Genomic DNA, 23087 nt, shown 5'->3' with positions numbered 1-23087 from the left:
TGCTTGCTCAAGTGAGAAGGAGGCCAATGCAAAGTGACAGTCTGAGGAACTATTTCAGGGGCTGAAACTGTTTTGCATCCTCTCTGTAGTGATAGTTAAAGAATCTATGCAGGCCAAATATAGGACTATGCACTAAAAAGTGAACTTGACCGTTTGTAAGTAAAATAAAATAGAGGGTTTTTTTGCTCAACTTTTATTTGTGGTTCTCTATTTCATTTATTTATGCTTTGATATTAATCTTTATTTGGGCTTATTCTTTTTTTTTTTTTTTTTTGTAGAGACAGAGTCTCACTTTATGGCCCTCGGTAGAGTGCCGTGGCCTCACACAGCTCACAGCAACCTCCAACTCCTGGGCTTAAGCGATTCTCCTGCCTCAGCCTCCCGAGTAGCTGGGACTACAGGCGCCCGCCACAACGCCCGGCCATTTTTTGGTTGCAGTTTGGCCGGGGCCGGGGCCGGGTTTGAACCCGCCACCCTCAGTATATGGGGCCGGCGCCTCACTGACTGAGACCCAGGCGCCGCCCTATTTGGGCTTATTCTTTAACATTAGAAATTCCTTTTATTGAAACATATACATAAAGAGCAATGAATATATTGTAGGTGTAAACTTGATGCATTTGTACAGATGGATCATACTTAGTAAATGGAATCATTTAGAGGTTTTTGTTTTTAAGATTTAGCTTTCGCAAGCCTTTCTCAGATTTACTAAATCAGAATCTCTAAGTTTGAAGCCCAGAAATTTGTATTTTAAAATTTGTGAGCTACTATATGCATAGGAGGGTTCATGACTTGGGTAAAGAGAAGACATTAGGGTAAGTCATGGAATCCTGGAGAAAGGTGGAGGAGGGAATCCCTCTGCTTTAGGAAGAGTTCCAATGGTCATTCGAGGAAGGAACACATGGCAAAAACCTTACCGTTGCCTTCCAGTGTTATCTGTTATTTAGTAATAGAATCCTGAAATTCGCTGAGACACATAGTTAACCTAGAATGAATATTAGAGCATGGCCTCCTTTGCAGCTAGATGTGGCCATGTAATTAAATTTCATCCAATGGGATATGTGTGGAAGCATCATATATGACTTCCAGAAAGTCTTATTGTTTTTCTTTATCCATTCTTCTTTTTTTTTTTTATTTAGCCTAGCTATGTCATTGAATTTTCTTTTATTTCAAAACAAATTTAGGGGGTGCGAGTTTACTTTTGTTACATAGAGGAACTGTGCCATGCAGAAGTCAGGACTTTCAGTGTACCTGTCATGAGAATAGTATACATTATACCTGCTAGGTAGATTTTTATCCCTCACTATCCTCTCTTATTAGTTTACAATTTCTGTTGACTGAGGAACACCTGTTTATGAGCATGTACATTTCTTGTTTAGCTTCACTAATAAGCGAGAACATGTAGTATTGTTTTTCCATTCCTGAGATACTTGACTTAGATCTTCAGTTCCATCCAAGCTGCTACAAAAGACATCATTTCATTCCTTTTTATGGCTGAGTAGTACTCCATTATACACACACACACATGCGTGCACAATATACACCATATTTTATTTATCCACTCATCAGTTGACAGGCACTCAAGTTGGTTACGTGTCTTTTCAGTTGTGAATTGTGGTGCCTTAAACATTCAGGTGCAGGTGTCTTTGATATAATGACTTCTTTTCCTTTGGATAGATACCCAGTAGAGGGACTGCTGGATAGAGGGGAAGTTCTACTTTTAGCTCTTTGAGAAGTCCCTGTACTGCCTTCCATAGCAAGTTGTACTAGTTTACATTCCCACCAACAATGTATAAGTGTTCCCTTTTCACTGCCTTTGTATCAGCATCTATTCGTTTTTCACTTCTTAATAATGGCAACTCTGTGTAACCTGGCTTATTGTACCCTCAATGAATCCCCAACAATAAAAAAAAAATAATAATAATAATAATAATAATGGCAACTCTGACAAGGGTACGGTTGTAGCTCATGGTGGTTTTAGTTTGCATTTACCTGGTAATTAGTGATATTGTGCCTTTTTTTCGTATGTTTGTTGGCAATTTGTATATCTTCTTTTGAGAAAAACCTGTTCACTTCTTTTGCCCACTTTTTGATGGAGTTATTTTGGTTTTTCTTGCTAATTTGTCTAAGTTTTTCGTAGATTCTTGATATCACCCTTTCTTCAATGTGTAGCTTGCAAATATTTTCTTCCATTATATAGGTTGTCTATTTACTCTGTTAATTATTTCTTTTGGTGTGCAGAAACTTTTTAATTTAAGTCCCATTTATTTATTTTTGTTGGTGGTGTGTTTGCTTGTGGGGTCTTACTCATAAATTCTCTGCTTAGGCCAATGTTGAAAATAGATTTTCCTGTGTTTTCTTCGATAATTTAGATGGTGTCAGGTCTTACATTTAAGTCTTTAATCCATCTTAATTTTTATGAGTGGTGAGAGATAGGGATTTGGTTTCATTCTGCTGCAATGGCTATCCAGTTTTCTCAGCACCGTTAATTTAATAGGGCATCATTTCCTAAATATGTGATTTTTGTCTGCTTTGTTGAAGATGAATTGATCAGTTATTTTGGAATTCTCTGTCTGTTCCATTGACCTATATGTCACTTTTATACCAGTACTATGGATGTTTTGGTTACTTTTAGTATAATTTGAAGTCAGGTAATGTGATTCCTTCAGTTTTGTTCATTTTGCTGAGAATTGCTTTGGATCTTCGGGCCCCTTTTTTGGTTCCATGTGCAGTTTATGACTATTTTTTTTAGATCTGTGAAAAATGATGTTGGTATTGTGATAAGAATTGCATTCAATTTATAAATCACTTTTTGAAGTAGGGACATTTTAACAATGTTAATTCTTCCACTCCATGAGTATGAAACTTTTTATATTTGTTAGTGTCATCTATAATTTTTTTCATTGTAGAGATCTTTCACCCTTTGGTTGAGAATATTACTCAGTATTTTATTTTCATTGTAGCCATTGTTCTTGAGTTCATGATTTAACCCTTAGCTTGACTATTACTAGTATACAGAAATTTTATAGATTTTTGTACATTAATTTTGCAACTGGAAACTTTACTGAATTCATTTATCAACTTTAGGAGTTTTTGGTGGGGTCTTTAGGGTTTCTAGGTATATTTATAAGAGCCTATCTAATTTAGCAAACAGGGATAGTTTGACCTCTACTTTCTTTATTTGGTTGCCCTTTATTTCTCCCTTTTGCCCAATTGCTCTGGTGAGGATTTCAGTACCATGATGAATAAAAGTGGTAACAGTGGGTATCCTTGTCTTATTCTGGTTTTTAGAGAAATTCTTTCTACTTTCATCCATTCAGTGTGATTTGTCACATATGAATTTCATTATTATAGATATGTTCTTTCCATATCTATTTTGTTGAGGGTTTTTATCATGAAGTGATGCTAGATTTTATAGAATGCTTTTTCTGCATCAATTGAGATGATCATATGGTCTTTGGTTCTAATTCTGTTTATGTAATGAATCATATTTATAGTTTTTTTTTTTTTTTGAGCCATCCTTGAATTCCTGGAATAAAACCACTTGATCATAGTGGATTATCTTTCTGATGTGCTGTTTAATTTGGTTTGCTAGTATTTTGTTGAGAATTTTTGCATCTGGTTTCACAAGGGATATTGGTCTGCAGTTTTCCTTTTTTTTTTTTTTTTGAGGCAGAGTCTCACTATTCCCTCAGTAGAGTGTGTTGCACCACAGCTCACAGCAACCTCAAACTCTTGGGCTTACGCAATTCTCTTGCCTCAGCCTCCCTAAGTAGCTGGGACTACAGGTGCCTGCCGCAACCCTCAGCTATTTTTGTTGTTGTTGTACTTGTCATTGTTTTAGCAGGCCCCATCTGGGTTCAAACCCTCCAGCCCAAGTGTATGTGGCCAGTACAATAACCAGTAAGCTACGGGTGCCAAGCCCAGTTTTCCTTTTTTATGTAGTTTTTCCTTTCCTGGTTTTGGTAATAGGGTGATATGATTTCATAGAATAATTTAAGAAGGATTCCCTCCTTCTCAATGATGTGAAACAGTTTCAGTAGAATAGGTGCTGTTTTTCTTTGTATTGGTGATATAAGTATATGTCATTCAGCCATCTTGATCCAATATGCACTAGCATCTTGAAGAGCTATAGCAACTTTCCTTATTTTCAAATTTAGCATTAATTAAATAGTTGTATTCCAGTCTAAATTATTCACCTAGACAATGGCTGAATTCTTACTATCTTTTTAAGACTGATTTTATACAGTTCTCTTTTTAAATAGAAACTTGATCTTAACTTGATGGGTCTAAATTTACTTATCAATGGTTAATAATTGCAACATTAACTTTTTTAGAGCTGAGATGCTAAAGTCATCAAATATAGTGAAGCAGTATGATGAGATGGAAAACACTCTACATGTGGGATCAAGAGATGTGGTTCTTGTACATCTTTAGCATAAAATTTGGCAATTCACATACCTATTCTGTGCCTATCCATTCATCTCCTATTTGTTCTGAGACTCAGATAAGAGAGTAGGTGTGTAATGTTTTTGATAATATGAAATATAACACATATTAGCATCATTAGTTTTGCTTTTTTCAATTTTCTGAGTCATCTTGTCAGTGGGTTGTTGCTATTTAATGATTAGCCTTTAATATATAGGGTTTATCTATAAAATACTGATAAGAAGAGAACTCATAGTGTGATTATTACACATAAATTTTCAGTCATTTCTGTTTTAACAACTATGATCAGGACAAAAACTATATTCATCAGTGCATTGGCAGCTCACAAGGAGTATGGACTTTTCTTGGATCCCACAGTGACAATGTCAAAACCCCTCAGACAGCATATTCTAATATTCAGTGACACGTGTCTACCACAAATTTTGACAGATATAAACTACATTTCCAATAAATTGGTATGAACCAGTAGGATTCTGACAACTGAAAGGATTTCTTCTTAATTTTTCATTTGTCTTTGTCTTTTTTCTCTGCTTCATTCATATTAAGAAGAAAGCATTTCTTGTAATATGATTAAGTATATTTATATCAGAAGTAAATCAAAAAGACATTTGTTTGTGGAACTTTTGTGGTTCAGAAGAAAAATGAAGGCAAAAGTTGGGGTGTTATTTTTTGTTTTCCCATTTCAGACTAGGTATAATTTCAACGATGAACAATCTAGAAGTAACAATTTTAATAGAAGAAGTACAAATTTAATGCTTTAAACAATTGTCTATTTTCCTTCTTACTAATATTTACTTCATTTTTCAGGGACATTTAGGATTGATGGGACCTGGAGGAGAAATAGGAATTCCAGGATATAGGGTAAGCATTTGTAATTGAAAGATATATATATATATATAGTGTATATTTGTATAAAAACATTATTTAAAAATCATATCCAAAATATGCAAATTATGATGGAATCTCTGCTAAACCTTTCTAACATATTTATTCCTCATCCTCCCATAAAGTGAATCTTATTTTTCATTTCAGAATGGTATAATATATAATAGAATAGAGCATGTACAAATGATACAGAGAATATCTACTTGTCCTCTTGTAGGGCCATCAAGGTCAGCCAGGACTTTCTGGATTGCCAGGACCCAAAGGAGAAAAGGTGTGTATATACTGCTTTTTTAATCCTAAAGTAAAACATTGACTTAATAAATTCCTGCTGAAAGAATGCATGGAAACCTTTTCAAGAATTAAAGAAGCCCTTTTCAGATTGAAAATGTTATAAATTCTAGAAGAAAAATAATAAATATCAGGTAACTAATATTTAAATAAATTATTAAAATATCTTTCATGGATTATTTGAAGATTGTGATGAAATAATATTATGTGAAAGCTATACTTTGCAACCTGGAGATCTTGGTAAAAGTAAAACTAATTATTTACTAAGGAATTGGAAGGCTCTAGATTAAGTAACTAATTATAGCACATCTATATCAAATGTTTGTTTTTAACTTTTTTTTAGAGACTAGGTCTCATGGTGTTGCCCAGGATGGACTCAAATCTCTGTGTTCATGATATCCTGCTGCCTCAGCCTCCCAAGTAATTGGGACTAAATGCATACTACCAATGTCAGCTCATTTGTGTTAAATTTTTTTGATGATTTAGAAATAGTTACAAAAGTACTCTTGATTTATAATGTCAATGAAAACCTGTTATTTTAAGAGAATCCTTAAGCTGCTTTTTATGTAATTAAAGCACACTGACGCTTCCAAGAAGAACCTTATATAAATTACAACTTTGTATAAAATATGATACACTTAGTTTCTTAAGAAAGTTTTCCACTTGAAAAAGGTAAAAATCAAAATTTGTTATTTCCTAACATGTTAAATAGTAATAGTCTGTATTTTTGAAGGTTGATTTATTAATTTAGGTTTATTTATAAATCATTATTTTCATTTTAGGGCTACCCAGGAGAAGACAGTACAGTCCTAGGACCACCTGGGCCTCGAGGTGAACCAGTAGGTCTTTTTCTAAAATTATTTTTTGAACTTTCAAGACAAAATGCAATTACTATAGTAGATTCATGCCACCAATTGCATCTTTTCAAAGAGTTTTATTTTGTTAGTTTTATCACATGGTTTGATAGGAGAACAGTATTTGTGGTCTCAAGAATCTAAATGACATGAAAGTCTTGGATGCAAGCAACATGCAGGTCAAGTTCGTTAACGTAACATGTAGGTTCAAGTTAGTGACTTCCCAAATCTAAATTTCAGTACTGAATACATGATAACAACTTTTTTAGAGTTAATAAAAAAGTATATAGATATTTTAGGGCAGATAGTTCTTTGATTATCAAATTATCAAATCTGATTTATATACTTTTCACAACACCTTACACACAGTTGCCAGATAACTCAAAGTCTTTCTAAGTAGTTATTAGAACAAATAACCTTTAAAGATCACTGATCTATAGTCTTGTAATTAAGCATTTTAAGGGTTAACTATAATCATGGTTTTTGAAAAGTAGCTGTTTAACTTTGTTTGTTTGTTTTTTGAGACAAAGTCTCACTTTGTCACCCTCGGCAGAGTACTGTGATGTCATAGTTCATAGTGGACTCAGACTCTTGAGCTTAAGCGATTCTCTTGCCTCAGCCTCCCAAGTACCTGGGACTACAGGCGCCCACTACAATGCCTGACTATTTTTAGAGACAAGGTCTCGCTCTTGTTCAGGCTGGTCTCAAACCTATGAGCTCAAGCAATCCACCGGCCTTGGCCTCCCAGAATGCTGGGATTACAGGCGTTAGCCACCACGCCTGGCCTTAACTTTGATTATTTGAATAACCGTCTCTGTGTTCATGTTTGACTATAATACCATCTAAATAATTATGTATATTAAATGGGTAAAATAAAAATTCTTGGTTCACAGAAATAAATATAATTGGTTATAGTTTCCGTGTTTTACATAGTATCATCTAGGACAAAATAATTATAAGGCACAAAGATCAGAGTATGTAGTCAATCCTGATATTTTAATTTGAATCTTTGGAGATGATTGAAAATTCCACTTTGTTTTAGAAGCAGATGCGAAAGTTTCTAAAATTTTTCCAATTAAATCAAGCCATGTCATCTAGAAGCAAACTTATTTGAATTAGTATGTAAAAATGTAAAAGGAATTGGAAAAAAAATTGGCAAAAATTGCATTGCCATGCTTGTTTCTCCCAGATTCAGGTATGCCAGGATTAAATAATGTCAGCTGAAATATAATAAACCTATTAAACCTATTAAAAAATCTCACCCAACAGTGGTAGTTTTATCCAATAGACATAGGGCAGGCATGAATTTAAACCAAGGTTAGTCTAAATAATTAAAGCAAAGTCAGAGGTTGTTGTATTTTATATTATGTCTATTAAGTTTATCCACATATGAATAAGTTAAAATTTATCAATTAATGCTCTATACTAAATTGTTTTGCTAACTAAATTCTTTTTAAGTTCCTGTTCAGACAGTAGGTCCTAATTTGCAATAACTGATATTTCGACTTCAATTTAGTATTGATAATTTCAAGTTTATCATATCAAATATTTTATATTAGAAATGTTTAGAAAAGAAATTGTAGGTCTGAGATTATTAGTTTAGTTTTTGCCTTGAAAAGTAAATAAATGCATTTTTTATTAATTTATGCCTTAAGAGTTAAAAATGCCATAGATTAAAGAATTAATAAAGAATTTCTGATGAAGAATGGTAAAGTAGGATTAACTATTAAGTACTTTTTGAAAGATCATTTAAATAAAATCTTATATAATTTGTGGACTTAAGTAAGTGGCTGAACAATCCTGCTTAAATCTTTTTCAATCATTTTAACATTATTTAAAAATACAAATTATTTTGATATCATTTATAATATACTTTACTCATCTAAAAATTTATACTTTTTAATTTTATTTCTTTAATATTTTTCCTAACAGAATCATTATGAGATTCTCTTCATATAATTTAGGGCTTAGTATAGTTTGATGATGTTCTTAGTGTCACTGAAATTCACTATTTGAAATTATTTAATGGGACTAAAAAAACTATTATACATTCAGGCTTATATTTTTCAGAGAAGAACAAACCACGATCCAGCTGTAAAACTGATAGTTTTTGTGTGTGTTCTCTGTAGGGTCCAATGGGGGAGCAAGGCGAGAGAGGAGAGCCTGGAGTGGAGGGATATAAGGTAATTGGTGGGGGCTATTTATCTTGCTTCTAAATTTGAATAGGCTTCCCGGTAGTTCTATTCAATTTCAAATGAAAAGAAGCATGATAGAGATAACTAGAAATGTCTTTTTTTTTTTTTTTTAATTCTAGAAGAATCCTAGTTCTTTCTATTTTCTGTTCCTTCTTCCTAGAATCACTGTTGACTTTTCCCACTTAGATACTTTTTCCCCATCATTCAGCTCTCAGCTGAAATGTTACTTTCTCTAACTGCCCTATCTAAAATAGATCTATAACCACCACTTTGGATCATACTACTCAATTTCCTTTACAACATTTTGCGCTATATCATCACTTTTTTTTTATATATAATTTTTTTCTTTTCTGTCTGTCTTCCTCTACCAGAATGTAAGGTCCATGAGAATAAAATCTTGTCCCTGTTTTACTGAGGGTCATACAGGGTAATGATTTTCTCTTTCATGTCGTCATGTGCTATATAAAAAGCTTTCCAAACTCGCCTTTCTCTCATGCCACAGTTCACTTTCTAAAACAGGATTCACTTCCTTTCTCAGAAAGTTGACACTAAACACCGTAAGCATTTTCCTCACAGAATGCAGATAAAGAAGGCTTGACTTGACCTTCCTGTGAGGATAAATATTGTTAGCCTATGTGTGCAATCTCTTCTTCACCTAGCCTAGGAAAGAGGATGATAACTATCTTTCCAAAGGCATTCTTTCAGTAATACCATGTATACAGAGAGGAGGAGGAGGAAAGGAATCTGAGTAAAGAGAAAGGTAGGGAAGGGGATAAAGAGATTACAGGTGGAATTCTTCCTGCATAACTCGCACCTGGCATGCTTGCTGAGTTTCTGTTTACACACTTGAAAAGAGAAATGTGGTAGGTCAGCATTCCTTCCTAGGGAAGCTAAGGTGATGACAGACTGCTGAATGTCAAAGCCATCTGATGTTTTATATAGCAATTTTCTCGCAATCTCCAGTCCAGTAAATCTGCTACCCAAACAACTGTGAAGTTAATTTGTAAAAATGGAAACCATAGTACACTCTCACAGGGGGCATAGGTTGAAAAATTAAATTTGTTCTCAAGCTCTTTATGCCTCTGGTTATTGACTGTATTACTTTTCTGAGGCTCCTATAACACACACCCATAGAATGGGTGGCTTAACATAACAAATTGATTTTCTCAGTAGTTCTAGAGACCAGAAATCCAGATTCACAGTGTCACTGGGGCCACACTCCCTCTGGAGCAGTGTTTTTCGATCTTTTTTTATCACACAGTACACCTGAACCTACAGTTAAACTTCCATGGCACACTTAATTATGTTGATTTAAAAAAAAAAAAAAGAAAGAAAAGTTAAAAAAAGAATACACTAACTATGCTTGAACTTCATTTGAAAATAATTTAATTAATGATCTTTAAAAAATTTCCTGGCACACCTAAGATCCTCTTGAGGCACACTGGTTGAAGATCACTGCTCTAGTGGCAGAACCCTTCCCTGTCTTTTTCCATTTCTGATGGCTGTCAGCTTTCCTTGTGGCTACATCATTCTGATCTCTGCCTCTGGCCTTTTCACCTGCTGTTTGTGTTCATCTCTCTTTGTGTCTCTTATGAAACCTCCTATCCTATGGGGGATATAGGGTCCACATTGATAATCTAAGATAATCTCATTTTGAGGTCCTTAACTTCATGACATTTGCAAAGGCCCCTTTCCCAAATAAAGTCACATTCACAGATTCTGGGGATTAGGACAGAGACACATCTTTTAGGAGGCCAACATTCAACTCACTACATTAACTCACATTAAAACAAAACAAAACAAAACAAAAAACTACCCTCTACAAGTTCTCAGTCATCATAATGTCCAGGGCTATTATGTTCGATCTTCTTTCTAAAAAGAATCATAGTCTGTATTATATTTAAATTATTTTGCAGCTTTGCTACCATTTAGTAGTCTTGCATTCTCTTAAATCACATGTCTCTGCTTACTCTAATCATATCTTCTTTTCCATTCCTAGGGTCATGTGGGTGTACCTGGATTAAGAGGTGCCACTGGACAACAAGGGCCGCCAGTATGTTTTGAAAGCATTCTTTGTAATTCCTGGCATTTAAAAAAAATAGTGTTAATATAATGTATTTCATCTCTGTTTCATATGTGATTTCTGTTTTGGTTCCTATAAAGGGTGAGCCAGGCGACCAGGGTGAGCAAGGACTGAAAGGAGAGAAGGGATCTGAAGTAAGTTGAAATTGTTTACAACAATTTGAAATTTATTGTTAGCTTAGAAAGTAGGGGCACAAGAAATTGCTATTTATTATAATTCAAATGCTCGTTTATCCCTCCAGAAAAGGGACCACTCTCAGCCTCTAAATAGAGTGCTTATCAATAATTGTTCTAAAACTTAATTATGGATTAATTCATACATTTTGACTGTTATTCAAATTTTCCTTTACCACCAGCCTACTCTGGATTTGTAAAAATTGTCAAAATTGGTTGTCCCAAACTCATAGTCTCTTCTCGAAATTTCAAACAAAAATACCAACAAACCTTAATGCCAGATTACAGAGTGAAAAATATATCAACTAAACCTCTACCGCTGTTGTAGAAGGTATTAAGGAAAAAAATAAAATTTATCTGATGATGCTTGTTAAAGCATGGTAATATTCGGGACAGTTGTGATAGATACAGGAGCTACTGCAATGGAATTTCATGGTGGAAGAGAGAGATTGGGCGTAATTCCAAATGCATAGTTAGCCTGGGAAAGTGGGAATTTATAGCCTAGGAGCAGGATGGTGTCAATGAATGGAAAATTGATCACAGAATACCTCAGAGGTCAGGGACATTCTGGATAAACCAACCTACCAAGATGCTTACTGAAGACAGGTCAGGGTGATCAGGGTCATGGTGAAGGTTTAGATATCGGGTACCCAGGGTGATCAGGTATCAGAGGTGGAGGTTCTTGCTAAACTGATAAAGCAGAGTTCTTTGCTAAAACTGGATTTTACAAGGAAGTACACAAATGTGTCTAGGAGAGAAAAGGTTTGGCCTTCTGACTAAAGTTTAGCCAAGCAAAGAATTTTGTCACAGACAAGGATGGAAATAGTAATTTGCCTACACAGACTTATAATTGGTTTAAAAGATATTTTTCCATAAGAAAAATTGTCTGTTATTACTGATTTATCGGTTGTAGGCTTGTCTTTTCTTATACACTGATAAACTTGACTCAACCTTATGTAGCAACTGGCTCTGTCCTTGCATGTCCACTTTATTGCTGGCTGCTTTTCACAGTGTTCTCATGTCATGTCCTATTGATTTTCAATGACACTCTTACAAAAATTACTGTGGTTTAATAATAAATTGGATGAGGGTGGATAGAAAGTGATGACTTTGAGATCATGTTTCCCCTAATTTGTTAATTAGTCTCCAACTATGCTTGTGATTCCCACTTATGGGAGGAAGTAATAAAATGAGGTTGAACCAGATATATTATTACCAACCAGACATTCACTCACCTAGAAGCCATTTTGAATACTCTTCACATCTACTCAGTAACTTCCTGTCAGGTGCATTAAAAGCAGGCCCAAGCAAGAAAACGTGCAGATAAATGAAATAGTTGCTTCACTCACTTAGAATTTTTAATACCTAAATTAGAAAACATTATGGGAAAAAACAGCGAACCTAGGATGCTGCTATGGCTGTCAGGCTGCTTCCATGTTTGCACTGAGTGCCTCAGAATCCAAGTGGTCTTTAAGGTTTGATCTTAAAATGTCTAATTTTTTACAATTAATACTGTAATAGTTGCAATTTTGTTTTTCCTTTTTGGTCTGTCTTGGAGCAAGAAATTTTCTGATGCTTATCAGCATATGTTAAAATTATAACAATGAAAATCAAATACTCTTCCTAGGCAACTACTTCTCCAGCCTACCTAGTCAGCTCTCCTTTGGTCTTAGAGAGGAAAGGTTCTGAGGAGTCATAGTTAAAGTGCTGTGTAATTCAGGGGAATTAGTTCTTTTCTACTTTGGGCAATCCTGGCAAACAACCCAAGTGCATATTTAAAAGCCTCCTAGAATTTGAAATAGCATTAATTGCTACAAGAAAAATCATTGACTACATTTGAAAGATACCTTCAGTGGTCAGGTGAGCCCTGTCCAATTTCTGTCACCTTGTTTTTGCAAAGCTTAATTTTTTTTTTTTAACTTGGAAATGGCCCGTTAAAATCATCTGAACAACTCTCTCATTTTTCAGATGAAAAAATTTAAATCCCAGGAAGATTATGAGTTGTTACCTAAGATCACAGAACCAATTACCAGCAGCACCAATACTAGAAACTTGAATTCCTGGCTCCTATTATCATATGAAAGTCGTCTATTACTTTGAAATCTTTATAAATTAAGTGAAATATGATTAATGTTACTAAATCAACTAATTCATTCATTGGGGATGAAACTATGGACAAATATTTTAAAAAGTTAGAGCCAGTCAAAACTAATTACAGAACCACTACATTTTTAAAAATAGTTTTATAATGCAAAAATATTGGTGTAATGGCTTTCAAAGACCCAAACTCAAGCCAAAATCTCCCAAAACTAAATTCCAGACTTCAGTGAATTGAAATTTCTTAGTTAAAAGGGGAATAATTCTGGTTTAGCTCTCTAAATCTATGTTTCTTTATAAAACTGATCTCTCAAAACAAGTTAGAACTAGCAAAGTGTTGATATAACTGTGTCCTTTAGCTTCATTTAAATCAAAGAAACAAGGAAGCAAACGTTAGGGCTAGCATGATATAATTTTAAGTGCCCTTATCAGAACAGTTAGACTACTTTCTCTACTAGTCTGAACAGAAGGGTTTTTTAATTGATCTGATTTCAAATGGGCCATTCTTTTCAATGGCAGCAAGGCAAAAGAGAAAACACAATTTTATATGTACTGTAAAGACTAAATAAAATTCATTTGCCTTTTCTATTATGAGAACGAAAGTATGTTCATTGATTTCTGAGGTACTTATATTGCAATAAAATAATATGACTAGGTTAAGTTTGACAGTAACGTAGAATACTTTTACTATGAGTGTATTTGAATTTGGGGGATTGGTTGAAGACTGATTTCTTTTCCCTTCTTATGGTACTAACTCAATCATCTACTAACATCTTTTATGATAACATAGCAATCATCTTTTATGATAACGTATTTTCATTGCCTTTGGCCTAATCTGTAATTTTCTACTGAACAGACCACATCTGTTTAGGATTAATGTTTAGTACTATTTAGCTCTTAGTTTAGTTGTAAGACTACAGTAATTTCAATTGTGAGGGTTTTTTAAATGCACAAGTTCAAAAGACGCTTAGTTCAAGCTGCTATAACAAAGTACCATAAACTAGGTAGTTTATAAACAACAGAAATTTGTTTCTCATGGTTCTAAAGGCTGAAAGATGGGGCACTAGCATGGTCAGGGTCTCAAAGGGTTCTACTCCATATTGCAAATGCTAGATTCCCGCAATATCCTCACATGGCTGAAAAGGGGCTAAAGAGCACCCTGGGATCCCTTTTATAAGGGCACTAATCCCATTCATGCAGACTACCTCCTCATGGCCTCATTACCTCCCAGTGGCCTCCTAATACCACTAGACATCACTATTACTATTAGGATTGCAGCATATGCATTTGAGGGCATGTCACCATTCAGCTCATAACACCTAACGATGTCCTCCACTTAGATAATCTATTAACACATGTATTTAAAACCTTCCTGGTAAAACTATGGTTTTTCTAGTTGGCCTCTGTTCTTTTTGTTATGTCACAATAATTGTAATAAGGAGATCATTTCTGAACTGAACATGTAAGAACAGCAGAGACCATAGTCTTACTTGTTAAACACTTCTAGTGTTCGATAGATTTTGCCGTGATTCTCCTATTAGAAATAGCCAAATTAGACTGTTAAAATATCTTTCATATTTATAATTTCTTAGTGTTACTCTACTATGAGCTACTGCTTCCTGATGCCCATCCAAGTCTGAAGAGCTTTCTAGTTTTCATGATAGGCCCATAGATGCAGATTTCAAGGCACAGCATTCAACTTTTTCTAAAATAATCCCTCACTTAATGGGCACCCTAAATGTAATTAAATTGTGATAACATATGGATCTCTTTGTTTTTATTTTGTTATTTGAGTGTTTGGAATAAGATACATGCATGTATGGTATATTTAAAATATACCTTTGTTTATGTTTTTATAAAAAAAACTCATCTGTCCTGAGTGCCCATCATACCTGGTGGTGGGATCCTAAGTGGTAGAAATCTAATCAATTGCCTGCCTTTAACTCCATTCACTCAAATACCCTGCATTTGATTGTTTTCCCCATTCGTCTTCTTCTCAAGTATGTAGTTAAAATCTGGGTGGCAGTGGTGGGGAAGGGGAATGGGAAGTGAGTCTAGTCTTTGGTCATCATCCATTCACACTGGCATCCACTGAAACGCACATCATCCCTTTTGACCCCCAGGTGCCATCATCCCACCTTGTTGGCGTCTACCCTAGCCCTCCTGGCAGAAGTTTTGACTATGCTGGCTTGTACAGCTATTTTCTCATTCAAGTATAAGGCCTCCCCAAACTCTCAGGGCCATATTCTGTTCTTGGCCACATGGAAATACCATTCTGCTGCTCCCCACACCACACAGGGCATTGGGAGACTCAGAGAGACTTTCTTCCACTCACTGTCCTATATATCTCATGCAGAAATGTCTACTCTATTGCTGACATTCAGTGTACATTATGTCATCTTCTCAGTGACTGCTTCAGTTATCCTAAGTGTCATCTCTGTGCCCAGATCTTCAAACTTATCAGGGAGTATTAGTGATTCTAGCTACCCCAGGACTTGAGGGAAGGACAGAGCAAAGATCTTGAGAGATTCGTTTTTCTCTTACTTCACCTCTTCCCTTTGTCCAATTTGAAAATCTTCATATCCCCTTACTTAGTGAAAACTCCTACAGTATTATTATTATTCTAAATATGTTATTTATAGCATAAACTTTATGACTTGAATTCCTTTATAACTTTGATTTTTGATACTTAAAGATGGACTTTTAACACTTAAGGGTCAGGATTTTATATTTGAAAAGCATGGTTTTGAAACTGAAAATATATTGCCCCCATCATGAGTTTTATTGGACTATTTTGAAATCTTAAGCCAAGGAGAAATCTATTTTGAAAATCAAAAGTATAGAACAGATATACCTCTTTGCATTACTATGAAGGAAAACCACACTGGCTAACATATTTGAATATTATCATGATTTGTGTGCTATTAATTAGTGCTATTCAAGATGACTACAATCAGAACCTTTTTCACTATTTAGAATAGTCTCTCTCTCTCTTTTTTTTTTTTTTGCTTTTTATTGTGTTCTGAAAGACATATTTAACTACAAGGACCATATGTTCCAGAAATTTTATATGCTTCAATTAAACCCAGGTTAACAAGTATCCCATGTTTTGATTCCCTCACCTTTAGAAAAACTTTGCATTAGTGACTTTTAAAACAATTAATATAATTTTGAAAGTTGAAGGTAGTACCCTTGGTCCATATTACTCCCCATATCAAATTCTAACAAAGTTGGGTTTTTATCTTGTACAGAAAATGTTTTTTTTTTGTATGTGAAAACATATGCTGTTGCTTCTTAAAATATTTACACTCATTTTCAGCAGACATAAAATCTTCTAAAGCTGTTCTTTTGTTTTTGTTCAGTTGAATCTTTGGCATAATTTTTCTTCAGTTTTGAATAACTTAACGTCCTATTTTGGTGGAATTATTCTGTTTGTGAGAACTCCTGATGATTTCTGAGAATTATGTCTGGTAATGACAATATGATTCTTTTTCTTATTTGTGAACCAAATCACTTTTTTCCACATTTTTCTTCTTAAAATACTTTTAGGATATCATCAGAATAAGGGCATGATTTGCAAGGACCAAGTTCCTAACTATCCTGGCAGACCAGTTACTGCTGAATCAATTACGATTTAAGACATCTCACACATGGAAAAACAAACAGTTCCGTGGGAAATGAATATCTTTTCCTTGAGTCACAAGTGTGTTGTTCTCCGTGCTTCCAGAGAAGTACATTGTAAGCCACCAGTCCATGTCCCTTAGTACACTGCAGGAACTGTGCCTTTCCACTCCCAGCACATAACAGGATCCCTGATACATAATACTCAATGAATGTTCACTGAATTAAGTGTTTAGCCACTTCCAAAATGGGACAAATGCCCTTCCTGAACCTGGGGTCATTTATTAATCTACTCATTTCCATTTTAGAGCTATGATTTAAATTCTTAAATGATAGAATTTGGAGATAGAAGGAAAGTCACATATGATCTGGTCAAAGGGTCTCGTTTTCAGATGAAGAAGGTGACTCCGGGAGCTGAGTGGCAATCCCAGTGGTACATAACGAGTCAGTGGTAGTACTTGCCACAGCAGCCAGGTCTCAGTCTTGTTTTCCATGGCTTCAGTTTCAGTAAGTTTATTACAGTCAAATGACAACTGTGCTTCCCCTTTTTAGGGTCAAAAGGGGAAAAAAGGAGCTCCTGGTCCATCTGGGAAGCCTGGAATTCCTGTAAGTAACAGGCCTCTTTCATCTTTCTTGCTTTTCTAAATAGAATTGGCAACTTTAGCAAGCAAAAGGTTTGGGGCCAATTATATCATGTTGGATAAATCAATTTGTCTTGAAAAAAAATTTTTTAAATCCATGCTGGAGCATAGAGGGAACAAAATATGACCATTATCTCATAACCAGACTTGCTGTTTAAATATAAGTGCCTGCAACTGAAGGATGCTATTTTCCTGTATTATGGACCCCTCCCTGTGGGCTCATCTTTGTTTCTAACAGGGAACTTGGACCCAAATAAATGGTGACAAAGGTCAGAGATCCTCAAACATAGTTAAAAAGACATGAGCTAGGATATTAATTGGAGGGCTCAGCCTCTTATTCTCCTGGCAAATAGAACAAAAAATATTAGAAACTTTTTTCATCACAGAACAAAGATTACTTTTCCCTATCCATCAGTTTCCTCTTCTGGCCAGGCAGACATGTGTTGACTGACGTATTAACAAAGACTTCCATCTGGTGTACCCTAGCCCAGGCTTCAATGGGTAGCCTGTGTTGGTTCAAAAAATTTGAGAACATGAATGTAAATTACATAAGCACATTTGAATCCCAGATTCTGACAGATAAAATCCAGTTGCCAAGAAGAAAAACAACATTTTAGGTTTTTCTTCAGTCATGTAATTATCAGCTTCAAAGTAGCAACAAAAAGAGCCATAATTAGTTCTTTGGAAAATAACAAAATACAGGGGTTTGCAGATGGTGAATGACAGCTTGTATCCCAACTGACAGGTGCATATAGCTGATCATTTCTCCATAGCTGCATAAAGCATCAGCTGGCCCAATGAAAAATACCAGAGAATTATGTGAAGGCTCCAAAAGTTACAGTAACTTTCCAATTAGCTTAGAATTTTTGTTTAGGGAAGTTTTAAAAAAACGTTATCTGTGGAATCCAAATAGGAAACAGAGAACAATGTGCCCTAGGACAAAGTATAAGAATGTAAAGTCCCTCCCTTTAACAAATTTCTAAAAAGGTATTTGTCATATAAACATCTGTCTAGCATCTCTCTTTAATCCAAGGAATTTTTAATTATCAAGGGTCTTCCAGGCCTACCTGGGCCACAAGGCATGCAAGGCCAACCTGGAGCAGATGGCATTTCAGGAAACGCTGGAAAAGTTGGTCTACCAGGAAAACAGGGACTTCCTGTGAGTAGTGTGACTCTCTCTTTGATCTTTCTTTCTTATGCATAAGTGTCTCCTTGCTAGACCAGGCATATTTCTGCTGTTTTTCATAGCTTTGGCACTGGCTTGGATTAAGCCAGTTATTTCTTTAATAGTTATTTTTGGAGCTGTATTCATGATTTCCAGGGAATGTCAATGGATACATTCTCTTGGGTATTTTATATCGAATAACCTATAGTATTAATAATATATTCCATTTTATACATATAAAATCTTGTAAAGAAGAACTAGAAAAAAGCAAAATGGTAAAGGCTACATAACCCAGCTGTACTTTGACCTCATCAAAGGTTTTGAGCTTCCTGTGAAACATTTAGGTCTTGGAGGTAACTCAAGGTAGGCTCTGTCAAAAGTAATTTTCTCTAGCTCAGCGTTTTACAAGAATTGCATGAATATTTTCTCTGTTCATCTAGTGATGATGCAATGATATAAATTCACTCTTAGTTTTATGCAAATGTCTATATTGTTTATTTGATCAGAAATTTAAAAATTTGTATTTTTTCTTCACCTAGTCATTCTCCCTTGTTCCTTCCCTAATATCATCCCATCCAGATATTTTGTTATGCTAGGTTATATTTTCACTTGAAACATTAGAAGAAGAAGAAGAAGTAACTATACACTTCTACATACACATATACTTCTAAGAAGAAATTTTTGTGATGTGAAAATTATATGAAATATTAATTTTAGTATTCATAAATTAATTTATTGGAACACAACCAGTGTATTTACATATGGCTGATTTTGCACTACCATAAATGTAGTGACCTACCAAATGTTTTTTTAATGTTTTTTCTGCTTAAATTATCCAGGGTTAATTTCTGGTATTTACAAGTACAGACTCTGACTAATACAGAAATCTAATAAAATGAAATTATGGCCATAGATTTTAGTAAATGGAAGTCATCAGTAACTTTAGAAAAGCACCATTCAATTTGATGTGTCAGGGGGCAAGAGTAGAATTATGGTGCTTGAGGAGAGAGTGGACAGTCAGAAATCAAGATACACAGACCATACAGTGGGAAAGTGGGTTCTAAAGCAGAAAGCGGGGTAACAACTAGAGAATGAACTTAAGGTAGAAAGTTATTTTTTTTTTTTATTGTTGGGGATTCATTGAGAGTACAAAGAACCAGGTTACATTGATTGCATTTGTTAGGCAAAGTCCCTCCTATAGTTGTGTCCCGCCCCCAAAAGGTGTGTCACATACCATGACCCACCCCCACTCCTCTCCCTCCTTTCCTCTTTCTGTTCTTCCCTTCCCCGATTCCCCTCTCTCCTTCCCTCTCTCTGCTCTCCCCTTGCCCCACACCCCACTGTGTACTAGGTCATCAACTGTCCTCATATGAAAATTGAGTACATAGGATTCTTGCTTCTCCATTCTTGTGATGCTTTACTAAGAATAATGTCTTCCACTTCCATCCAGGTTAATACGAAGGATGTAAAGTCTCCATTTTTTTTAATGGCTGAATAGTATTCCATGGTATACATATACCACAGCTTGTTAATCCATTCCTGGGTTGGTGGGCATTTAGGCTGTTTCCACATTTTGGCGATTGTAAATTGAGCTGCAATAGACAGTCCAGTGCAAGTGTCCTTATGATAAAAGGATTTTCTTCCTTCTAGGTAGATGCCCAGTAATGGGATTGCAGGATCAAATGGGAGGTCTAGCTTGAGTTCTTGGAAGGTTTTCCATACTTCTTTCCAAAAAGGTTGTATTAGTTTGCAGTCCCACCAGCAGTGTTAAAGTGTTCTCTTCTCTCCACATTCATGCCAGCAACTGCAGTTTTGATTCGAGCCATTCAAATGGGAATAAGAACCTAGTTGATATGGAGAAGTTGAAGACACAATAAAGAGAAGGGAGAATCTGAGTATGAATTAGGCAGAAAAAAAAATGCATATTCTAGCTCCACTTCCTAGGCTACTTTGCTTCCAACTTGGGATAATTTTTACACAAAACAGATTTTGAGTCACATGTCCCTTTTTATGTATGACTAGTGTATTGGACTTTGTGATGAAAGAAACTGAGATGAATTATAATAATGTTAAATACTGTATCAATATACCTCCCGGGGCCATGAAGCTGGATGGTATAAGGTATTGCCATTAGTAAGCAATTGGCTATCCAATCATACATTATCATCTGCTACTTTTTAGCATTTTCACAGGTTAAGTTAGAAAAATTTTATACTCATGCTTAGGCTTAAATTAAGGTATCATAACTGTTGAAATGTTTTATATGCATTGAAATCAAAATAAATTTCCCCAAGGTTTGGTAAGGCTATTGGTGTTTATTAATATGGAAATATTTTCTACAATATCTCTGCTCTCTCTAGAATATTTGATGTGAAATTAGAATTATAATGCTTTATAAGGAATCCTTCTATTGTTCAATGAAATTAGGTAGTAATGGCTAACTGGTCATTAGAGAAAGTTATCTAAGAGAATTATTTCTGATATCTACTGTGGTGATAGAAAAATATCTCTTGAGAGAAAATAATACCATCTCTAAGCATTACCAAGTTCCCTGGAATATTTTCAGCCAAGGATAAGGACGTCATTCCATTGGTCTTTTTTTTTAATTCATGGCACTGTGGTGTTTCCTGGCGTACCTTTAAAGATTGCTGGGTTTTTCCACTGAGAAAAATATTGATTCTGGGATTTCTTGCATTATGCAACTGCCTGATTTTCCTAAACAATGTTCTTTATTTTTTTGATGTGGCCAAGAAATTAAAGAATTCCTGGCAGATTCACTTTGCAGTCCCAATGTTTTTTCAAGATCAGGTGACTATAACTGAAGGATAGTGTGGGGGAGGCTCACAGTTGCCTATGTGAATTTCCTGCTGTACAAATGAGTGTTTTGAGGCCAGACAACTTACTACATCTGTATTAAATGAGTCTGCCATGCTGTTTTCATTGTGTTGGACTTTTGTATAAGCACAGTACCTGAATCGTTTAAGAAAAAGGAAAACAACTTTTCCTTGCAAAGATCATAAATCCATTTTTCACCAAAAGGAAGGCTTACCAGTCGTTTAATTTTTTTTTATAGCTGCAACTAATAAAACCGGTCACTGGAAGGAATGGAAAGAAACAAAACTAACAACTTGACTTAGAACAAATCTAGAGCCTTTTAATCTTGACTTTGCAGTTGGTCACTTGAACACAGGCTTAAGTGTTGTCTAAAATGAGATTCATGTCTTAAAAGGACTTAAAAATCTTATGTTTTCCATTTGTGGATTGTGTCCAGTACGGGAGGAAAAACATACTTCGTCAGCACCCTCTACTCCAAGCGCAGAGTAGCAGGACCACCATGCAAGCTTCTGTTAAGAGCACCAGCCACCCACGTGGACTGAGTGTTCCCCAGTCTCTGAGGTAGTCACACTAAAGAAACTTCCATTTCTAAGAAGATACATTTTTTTTTTCTTCACAGTGTTTTCGAGAAAGAAACAATACCCGCAGTGCCCAAGTCTACATTTAGCAAATCCTGTCAACTCTTGATCATTACCAGGTTCACGATCTGGTTAAGGCTTATCCTGACCGCTACTTCTCCCGCTTCTCCCCGCTGCTGCGTGCTGTGGCCAATTTTCTGCTCATTAGGAACTCTTCCAGAACAGACAGAGCTCAGTGTATTGGGCTGCTTATTAGTAATAAAATGAAAGATTTGCTACAGGATGTAACTTTTCTAGTGGAATCCTGAACGACTCCCAGTGAGACAAAGTTCCTGCAGTTCATGGAACGGTTATCCTTCATGATCTGCATGATCTGGCCTCTGTTCACGTTTGGAGACTTACATTCTGCCTTGACCCTTGTATGTGCTGAGCATTTAAAGCACAGTAACAGCTACAATTATTAAATTATTAGCATCAGCCAGGCACTATTCCAGGTGCTGAATACATACTATTTTAACCTTCACAAAACTCCCATGAAGTAGATAAAGCCCTCGTATCCAGTTTACAGAAAAGGAAGGTGAGATTCAGAGAGACTAAGTAACTTGCCCAGAGTCACACAGACAAGCAATGAAACAAGAATTCAAACCAGGGGGTTCAGTTACAGAGCCCATGTCCTTAACCACTATGCCACACTCCTTCATATGTTTAGTCACTTAGACACCTCCCAAATTCTGTTATTTCCCTCACGTCCTTGCCTTTGTGCTTGTAATTTATTCTCTCTGCTTAGGAGGCTCTTCCATCTTTCTCTCTCACTTTATGATGATGTTTCAGAACTTAATTGAACTGTAACCTCCTTCATGTACCTTCCAGCCTGAGTTAAAAATGTCTGCTCTGAGGCTCAATACCCTCAGCACACTGCCTCCATCAGAGCACGGATAAGATGGGTGGGAGTTACTTGTCATCATGTCTTTCTCCTCCAAGAGGCTGTAAACTCCTGTAGAACAGGGACTGCATTTTATCCATCCTTGTATCCCTACTACCTTGCACAGTGTCAGGCTCATAGGAGAAGCTCAATATCTACATGAAGAGTGAATATTCTTTGCATAGTGGCCATGGACTCAGAGACCTGGGTTTAAACTGTAGATGTGTTAGCTATTTAACATCTCAAGCACCATCTACAACATGAACCCAGTAATACCTTGTTCATATGGTTTTTACAAGAATCA

At 35.5% G+C, this 23087-nt stretch overlaps 1 protein-coding gene across 10 annotated transcripts in view; it reads left to right on the top strand.

Moving 5' to 3' along the window:
• Nucleotides 1-23087, top strand: part of COL24A1 (collagen type XXIV alpha 1 chain) — a 305122-nt gene that overhangs the window by 220239 nt on the left and 61796 nt on the right. For all 10 annotated transcript variants that reach the window (XM_053592398.1, XM_053592400.1, XM_053592399.1 and 7 more), the window contains 8 exons: nt 5254-5307; nt 5549-5602; nt 6402-6458; nt 8603-8656; nt 10668-10721; nt 10832-10885; nt 17195-17248; nt 18335-18442. In XM_053592398.1, the coding sequence (XP_053448373.1) occupies nt 5254-5307; nt 5549-5602; nt 6402-6458; nt 8603-8656; nt 10668-10721; nt 10832-10885; nt 17195-17248; nt 18335-18442 (489 nt within the window). The remainder of the gene's footprint in view (nt 1-5253; nt 5308-5548; nt 5603-6401; nt 6459-8602; nt 8657-10667; nt 10722-10831; nt 10886-17194; nt 17249-18334; nt 18443-23087) is intronic.

This window comes from Nycticebus coucang, chromosome 5 (assembly GCF_027406575.1).
Source record: "Nycticebus coucang isolate mNycCou1 chromosome 5, mNycCou1.pri, whole genome shotgun sequence".
NCBI classification, from domain to species: domain Eukaryota; kingdom Metazoa; phylum Chordata; class Mammalia; order Primates; family Lorisidae; genus Nycticebus; species Nycticebus coucang.
Note: the sequence above shows the minus strand (reverse complement) of the source record. Positions and strands in the feature narration are given on the sequence as shown.